This window comes from Gasterosteus aculeatus, chromosome 12 (assembly GCF_964276395.1).
Source record: "Gasterosteus aculeatus chromosome 12, fGasAcu3.hap1.1, whole genome shotgun sequence".
Lineage (NCBI taxonomy): Eukaryota > Metazoa > Chordata > Actinopteri > Perciformes > Gasterosteidae > Gasterosteus > Gasterosteus aculeatus.
Window position 1 is genome coordinate 23,409,827 of NC_135700.1, and position 8,648 is coordinate 23,418,474.

General features: G+C 46.4%; 1 protein-coding gene across 1 annotated transcript; it reads left to right on the top strand.

Annotated features, from left to right (window-relative positions):
- Positions 1–4,706: 4,706 nt before the first annotated feature.
- On the top strand, positions 4,707–8,458 carry socs4 (suppressor of cytokine signaling 4). Its single transcript, XM_078085899.1, has 2 exons — positions 4,707–4,777; positions 5,334–8,458. The coding sequence occupies exon 2, from the start codon at positions 5,354–5,356 to the stop codon at positions 6,548–6,550; it is 1,197 nt and encodes a 398-aa protein (XP_077942025.1). The 5' UTR covers positions 4,707–4,777; positions 5,334–5,353; the 3' UTR covers positions 6,551–8,458.
- Positions 8,459–8,648: the final 190 nt, after the last annotated feature.

Here is an 8,648-nt window from a genome sequence, read left to right on the forward strand (position 1 = left end):
TATAGATAAGATAGAAATATTAAATTATTAAATTAAATTAAATAAACTAAAACTGAAACAAAAGAATAACCTTCCAAAAGAGACAATAATAATAATTTTCTAAATGCAATGTAAGTCGCTTTGGATAAAGGCGTCAGCTAAATGACCTGTACTGTAATGTAACACATTTATATATATGATCTTTAATGTTTATCTTTAATTTCCATGTCTCATATTCGCTGACATTTCCCAGTAGGAACATCTGCATCAACTGATGTCCAACAGCCCCCGTATGTTTTTATGTTTTTTTTGTTATTCTAGAAGCATCCTGTTCTGGAATTCATTACCTTCTGCTCAACAATTGCACCCGCTGACACCCACCGAATCCTTTCGAGTCATTTCAGACTGTGACGATGTTTAACACTGTGAAGAAGAGCCATCAGGGATGCCGAGGTTCTGTCAGCATCCTCCAGCTGCGAGCTGCCTTCAGACAGTTACTGGAAGGTTTCCTCTCGGTTATCGATTGTCGGTGGGGGGGTTTGTGTGCAAACGTTGACTAGCGAGAGACATTCAATGCTTTCGCTTGGCTCTCCTCGGGGCATTAGAGGCCGGGAGGAGGAGGCCAGAATGCTCAGGCGGTGCCTTCAGGGGGAAACTGGAGTTGGAATCTTAGTTGTTTTTTTTTACCATGACGAATGGTTTCAGTAGGATATGAGCTTCGTGTTCCACGTGAGAGGACCAGAAGCACTCGATTCAATTCTAATAAGTAAGAAAGAGCCGTCAGACCGCACTGCTCCGCCGTGGAGTGCATTCGTATGGAAGACTTCAAGTAGTCAAACAAAGGTAAAAAAGTATCCTCCACCACGGAAGTGGAATCACATGACGTTTTTAGCAATTCCTTTTTTTACTTGATATTTTAAAACAATTTTATTATTTTTTTTAATGTAATATGTGAAAAATCTTATAACTCTTATAACACAATGTATTTCTTTTCAGAGAAGGAAAAATATGAGGTTAAAAAATGTCATGGAAAAAAAGTCAAATAAAAAATATTTGGGCAAAAATGCAATGGAAGAAAAAGTAACAATAAAATGTCAAAAAAATGTTTGGTCAAAACCTTCATTTTTTTCCATAGAACATTCTAACATTTTTATACACTTATAAACACACATTTTAATTTTTTTCCATGACATTCTTCAAATAATATATTTTCAGTTTTTTACCAAATATTTTTTTCATTTTCTTCCCATGACATATTTCAACTTAATGTTCTTAATGTTCTTTTATATATATATATATATATATATATCTCAAATGTCAGAATTGCCCTTCGTGACAGTGTGTGTGTGTATTTCTGCCCCTGGCTTTGGTTACCTCGTGTCCAACATGGCGGAGAGGAGAAACCTCTCAGGACGCACCTTGCTTGCGGGAAGAGGGCGGCTGCAGGCATAAATAAATCTCCCCCGAGGAAGTCGATACGGCTCGCGTGTCCACAGCAGATTCACATCCAAGCGTCTCCACGGCTGCTGAACAACGGGCATGTGATCCGTGGGCTATTGGAATCCTCGAGTGCTGACGTACCTCATTTCACACAATTAAACTATTTTGGGGTAAAGAAGTGAGCGTTTAAAGTAAAAGTACTCGATGGATAAAAGAGAGACAAATAATAAATTGTCTCTGGAAGGATGATTGTAGTTAGAAGGCCTTCGAGCAGCGGTCTGAAACTCAGTTCAGGTGCGGGTCAGGTGCAGGGGGGGAGGGGCGCCGCTGGCGGTCGCCGGGGTAAGAGGGTGGCGTTGCAGTCCGCACCGGGCGCCGGATGTGGCCCACGGGCCGGAGTTTGAGACCCCTGCCTTAGAGCAAGCAGGCATCCTATTACTTTTACTGCAAATGGAATTATTAGTCATAAATACAGACATTATTGACCTTGGCTCGCTTATTGATTCAACCTCCAGGAAGTCATTTAATGTCATTAAGGTATGAAAGCGATGTTAGAAATAGCATTGTCATTCTGGACTGTTATTTCATCAACGTGCGGTGGAGTAACAGGAAATAGAGAACCAATAAAACACGTCCTACAACTGGAGTGTTTTAAAACATGAACATCACGAATGAAAATGGACCAACACCTAAAAAAAAATCCCCAAATCCCCAAATTCAAGCACCAACACACACACACACACACACACACACACACACACGCACAGGCATGAGAAATGTTGGAATGTTTCTTTAAGGGAGATGTAATGAGACCCCGGAGTCAGACGAGTCTTCTGATACAGATCAATGAACTGAGACCGGCGGAGCCAGAGACTCTCTGCTGATTCAATTTCTGTAATTCACATGATTGTACCGGCCGTTAAAGCGTGGACTGCACACGAGAGGAGGACGCGGTCACCGCGACCCCGAGACGTTCTTTAGACATCCGGTTTACAGTTTATCTTCTGTGAAGTGAAAACACACCGCAAAAGGGTTAAAGTTGGCTCCTGTCAATCAGCGAGTAGCCCCGCCCTAAAGCGTCCCCTGCTCCATGGTCCGTTTGACTCTAAATGGACCGGAATTTACTAAATGAACATTGAACAAGACTTCAAACTATGAGACTGAGAGCATGAACTCATGTTCAGGTTTAAGCTTTCATGGACTTAAAGCCGTCAAAAGGCGCTGAGGGAGAACTGCAGTCAGGCGAATGTACTAAACACAGACATTAAATCCACTGTGGCTGCAAAGATATTCATTAGAGCCGCTTGTACCTCTTCATCCGTAAGATGCCGGTTTGTGAGCAGTTTAAATAACTAATATGCATCAAACGAATAATCTGAATATATAAAAAAGGCATTTTTAGTTTCCATCGTCCTTACTGCATTAAGTATGAATTAACAAAAACTGTAATAGCCTTCATATAAAAGTACAAGCAGCAGAGTCTCCGTTCAATCAGCACAGCATCAATTATTCACGATCGATGCCTGCGGGGATGTGGACCGATGCGAGCCCCGGGTCGCGTTTAACGGGTCCACCGGAGTTCGCCAACGCGGGAGCCGCTTCCTGGATAAACCAGCACCGCGCCCACCGAGTTACCTCTGTTAGGCCGGGCCACGCCCCTCCCGGCGTCCCCCGGGGCCCCCCGTTTGGGCCCCCTTTGAATTGAGCCATGACTGAACCTCCGGCGTCGCTGACCGTTAGCTTAGCTAGTGTTGCTAGCTGGCTAACTTAGCTACGGTCCGCTCACCGACGTTACATCGTGGAGACGACGCTCTGTGACGATCTCTTAAATGGACAAACATCACGCGTGTATTGTTTATTCATGGCAGCGTTCAGACAAAACAAAATGTACTTAATGTTTTCAAAGCTAACGTCAGTCAGCAGGGGCCGAAACGCTGTTTCTTCTTATGAATAAAATGTGAAAAGCTTAGTGTAATTTTTCCGTTTTCCTGTTTCATTTGTGAGTGAAGTCTTCGTCTGCAGGTCACCTGACTGTGACTGACTATTGTCTCCAGAATCGATTTGTCAATGAAGAGGCTGAATGTTGCATGAGTGACATGAAGCAATGAGGCCTGGGGACAGACAGTAATCCCCGATTCATGTCGTCGGATTACTTAAATAAATAAAAGCTGGTCCTTATACGAGTGTCTTTGCTCGGCCTAGAAGTTAAGTCTCCTACAGTACATCTCTTTTTCTCATGGAAGATTTGTGTTTGCTGCTCCATGAAATCAAAAACTGAAATAAACACGTTAGAATCTTGAGTGAAGTGACTCTGCTTTTCATTTGCATTCATTTTCAGTTCCACTTTCTTCTGAGGATGTTGGATCCTTTTGTCCAAAGTTGGATCCGTTTACTTTCAGTTTCTCTCCTCCGTTTTTTTTGTAGTTGTATAAATCTGTTTTCTGCTTCCTGTGATAATGTGAAGAGCATTAAATATTCTGTTAAAAGCGAGCTGAGTGTCACTACATTATCTGAGACGTCGGGCGTTTATTGATGACCATCCGTTATCTGTTCCAACGCACACACACACGCACACACACGCACACACACACACGCACACACTGAGCCAGTGGGTAATCGTGTTTGTCTGACAGCTGCAGTCTATTTGTTTCATGAATTATAGATCTCCCAAAATGTCATCCGCACTGTGAGCGTGACATCCCTGCACCGATGGAGCCGTTTGGCGGGAGCTTTTTAAAAAGCCCGGTTGTTTCCTCCGCCGGACGCATCGTTAACCAGACGGAGCCCACTTATATTGTAATATATTTATCCTTTAATATAATATATTTATTATATGATATTTATATTGGATATGTAGAATAGTTACAATATGGTTACATATGTCATATTCAGAATATTGTTATATATATATATATATATATATATATATATATATATATTCATATACTGCATTGTTTGAATAAGATGTTCTTATTATGTTAAACTGTTGGAATAAATGTTAAATATTTAACTACAAAGCAATAATACGTGTTTGACACCCTCTTTTTGCACTGAATCATATGGGGATGTTTAATGGGCCCTTTTATAATATGAATAAGAGCTAATAATGTGGACTCACTTTGTGAACGGGGAGCTGGGAAGATGGAATCTGTCAATGGACGAGGACGCCTGGTTGCCTCCCTCCCTCCCGTCTCCACCTCGCCCATCCCTCCCTCCCTCCCTTCATTCATACCCAGAGAGGAAACGGCCCCCCCCCCCCCCCCCCCCTCGGGGATCCTGCATGACAATCAGACAGGAAGCGGAGCTGCAGCACATGTCTGCTGTGCAGCGAGCGAGGACGTCTGCTGCCGCCTGAGAGGTAAGAACCATCTGAATCAGCTCCTAAAGCGCCGCTAAATGAGGTCAGACTTTCAAAAACCAGCTTCGTGAGCGGCTCCACTAGAGCCTCTCCTCCCAGAGCGGCCCGGATGGACCCGTCTGCTTACATGTTAAACCAATTTCTGTGTTTTTTAAACTCCGGAGCAGATCCATTTTTGTCTGCAGGCCGTTTCTAAACTCGGCTTTGTTAATTTAATTTCTCGCCCTCGGGAGGTGATTAGAAGACATAAGCCAGTTGGTTCTGAACCGTTGATTAAATTAAAAGATCTTAGCAAAATGCAGCTGCTAGATGGATTTAAAAATAAGAGATATCATCGATAAGTTAGTGGCTCCGTGGAGGGATTTACTCGTGTTTTAAAATCGGACCCTTCAGGCACAAAAAGGTTTCCGCAATGATATTTTGTGTTCTCATTGAACTCTTTGTGATTAGTAAGAAAAGGTAAAAAGTCATTTTCTGATGAGACGTGAGCCTGTGAGATAACGCCGACGGCCGCTGTCGTCCTGATGTGACTCCTGTATTGATTCACGTGCCACAGAGCGACGAGAGGACGCAGGCATGTCGGAGAGGACGCCGCCGGGCTCGGACCCGCCTCCCAAGTCGGGCCTCCGCAGCTGGAGTGCGGACAGTTACGTCTGGCGGGGGAAGAAGCGCTCCCGAAGCTCCCGCCCCGGGTCGAGTCCCGGGGGGGCGGCGGCGGCGGCGGCGGCAGACGGCCCGGAGGATCCGGCCGCGCGGTCCACCTCCTGTCCGAGGCGGCGCCGGGACAGGAGGTGCAGCTGCGGCGCACTCGGGGACACGTCGGCGTCCGGCGACAGGGACTCGGCGTGTCGGAAGGCCCTGTCCCGGCGCTCTCTGCGGCAGAAGTTCCAGGACGCTGTGGGCCAGTGTTTCCCCCTGCGCCCCCACCACCACCACCACCACCACCAGCACCACGTCCCCCCGGGCTCCTCGCGACCCTTCTCCGTGCTCTTCTGGTCCAAGCGCAAAGTTCACGTCTCAGAGCTCATGCAGGACAAGTGTCCATTCTCGCCCAGATCCGAGCTGGCCCGTTGTTGGCACCTTGTGAAAAGCCACGCCTCCCACCCAGGCGCCCTGAAGGACACGGAGGCCCCCCTCGGACCCAGCGCCTCTTCCTCCTCCGCCTCCCCGCCGCAGACCCCTCCGGCCTGGGAGGACATCTGCTGCTCCCCCGGGCCCAGAGGCTCCAGCCTGGAGGACTGGGACCCCTCTTGTCCCCGCGGGGGGCCAGAGGGCGGCCACACCGACTACATCCTGGTCCCGGATCTCCTGCAGATCAACAACAGCTGCTGCTACTGGGGCGTCCTGAACCGCTTCGAGGCGGAGGAGCTGCTGGAGGGCAAACCGGAGGGCACGTTCCTGCTGCGGGACTCCGCCCAGGACGAGTTCCTCTTCTCGGTCAGCTTCCGCCGCTACAGCCGCTCGCTGCACGCGCGCATCGAGCAGAACGACCAGCGCTTCAGCTTCGACGTGCGCGACCCGTGCATGTACCGGGACGCCAGCGTGACGGGCCTGCTGCGGCACTACAGCGACCCGGCCACCTGCCTCTTCTTCGAGCCGCTCCTCTCCCGGCCGCTGCCGAGGTCCTTCCCCTTCACCCTGCAGCACCTGTGCAGAGCCGTGATCTGCAGCCGCACCACCTACCGGGGCGTGGACGACCTGCCGCTGCCTCCGCAGCTCAGGGACTACCTGCGACAGTACCACGTCAGGTGCGACGGGGCCTGCGCCGTGTGAGGGGGAAAGGTGGCGCGATGGCTCGGCGAAGAGGCCTTTGCAGAACTCTGAGGTCCGAAAGGTGCAGCAGTGGAGACTTTGAGGTGTTTGAGGAGATGTAAGAACCAAAACCGGTTTGATGCAGTGGATTTGAACTGAGTCTGGAGCAAAGTCCAGATACTGCTAGGACACCTGCAATCATCTGCAACCATTCTCCTCCCTTCCACTCAATCAATGATTCGTCACGCGTCACCTCCAGGGGCCACGAGAGGAACTGCACCGTCCTTGTTGGCCTGCTTTCATCTCCACAGCCGCCAGGTGGCGCCCCCCCTCCCTCTAGACTCCATCCATCCTGAACCTGGACTCAGCTGCTGCTCGTTGGATGTTTGAACATCAGTCGTGCCTCTGCAGCTTATTGCCAGGACTGTTATTGAACTAAATGTTTACAGGGAAGAAGAAGAAAAGCACACGCAGATAGAAATGACGTCAGTTAGGAAGAGAAAACACTGCAAATCTATTTAAATCTCAATCACACAACAAACAACAATTTCATATAAGGGGACTAATCTGTTTTTAACTAATTGAATTTAACTAGTTGTTGTTTTCTGTGAGACTTGCAGTGTTTCTGCATCTGACGCGGCGACTTTTTACTGTGAAGAAACAGTAAATTACTGGCCGCCAGTTTGCTTGTAACAGAACTCCAAGTATATCTACTCTGTTGAAGAAATACAGCAACGTACAGTAATTTGCTGAAACTGTTTTTAAAAATACAGTATTTCACTGGCTTCGACTTCCACAGTATCTCTTCTGGATGGTAGAAATACACTAACTTACTGTAATCAAAGAGCAGTCATCTGCCCCCCCGAGGATTCTGTTTTATTCACCACACCGATACACAAAATAACAATAAAGAACATCGACTGTGTCTCAGGTTTTGTGTCCCCTCTGGACAGTTGGAGTCGTGCGCGTCCATCCGTGCAGGCCCACGTGTCCCTCTGTGGCAAACGGGACGCGACGGGAAGACACCTCTAAATGTCAGCGCTGCAGCGGAGCCAATGAGGAGATAAGGACATGAAGAGGACGACGAAGTTCTCTTTCTAAAAACTGATTCATGTCGTTCACATCCCAGAACAAAAAGGAAAGATCCGCCCCGAGGTGACTCGTTTGAATCCAAACGCTGGCGTGAAATAATCATCTCACGCCTTTTGCTTTAAACGTTTTATGTTGGTGTTTGTGGTCAGATATCAGGTTTCACGTGGTCTTTTTTTGACATTATGTGTTATTCTATTCATCAAAGTTTTCCCTGTCAGCATCACCTCCGTTGACCTGTCGGGATTTGAGTTCATGTTTTTTAATTGTCTCTTAGTTCTTAACTGTATACTCATAACAACGATGAGAAAAATCAAATCACGAGAGTACAAGTTAATAAGGACGTGAAATATGATACAACATACAGAGAAAATAAAAGTATGGTAAACTGGTGTACAGAAATTAAAAAATGCAAATGTATTGTGACCAGGTCTCAGACCGGTCTTCACGTAAACATACGGCCTACAGTATGATAGATAAGGAATAATATATATATATATTACGCATCCAACATCCGGGAAACGGAACATGCAGCCAGTCGCCTGTAATGTGAAACTGGATGCTGCAGCGCTGTTGCACATGATCCCGGTCTGGTTCTTTTTTATTGGCAGACTACTTCCTGTTGCACTAATCAAATTATCCCCCCGAGACAAAACCGTGTTTGCAGTGTGAAGGTCTGAAATACAAAATATGATGTAAGGGAATACATTTTACATCCAATTAATACATTCAGTAACATCTGTAACAGATGCTCCAATTAAATAGTCTAACTTTTCATGCAATATTTGTACGACTTGTTAAAAAATAAAGATGATTAAAGCAACCGTATGAGACATAAAAGTGAGCAGATTCATGACTTAAATAAATGAGATGAGAAGATTTTTAATAGTGAAATGATGGATTTTCTGTTGTGTTCAGTCAGGTTTGGGAGAGACGACGCTTATAGTTGTGTAAATATGCGGTCAAGTTTAGTTGAGATGAGGTTGTCTGGTGTGTCGGCTACTTCAGCAATATATATATATATATATAT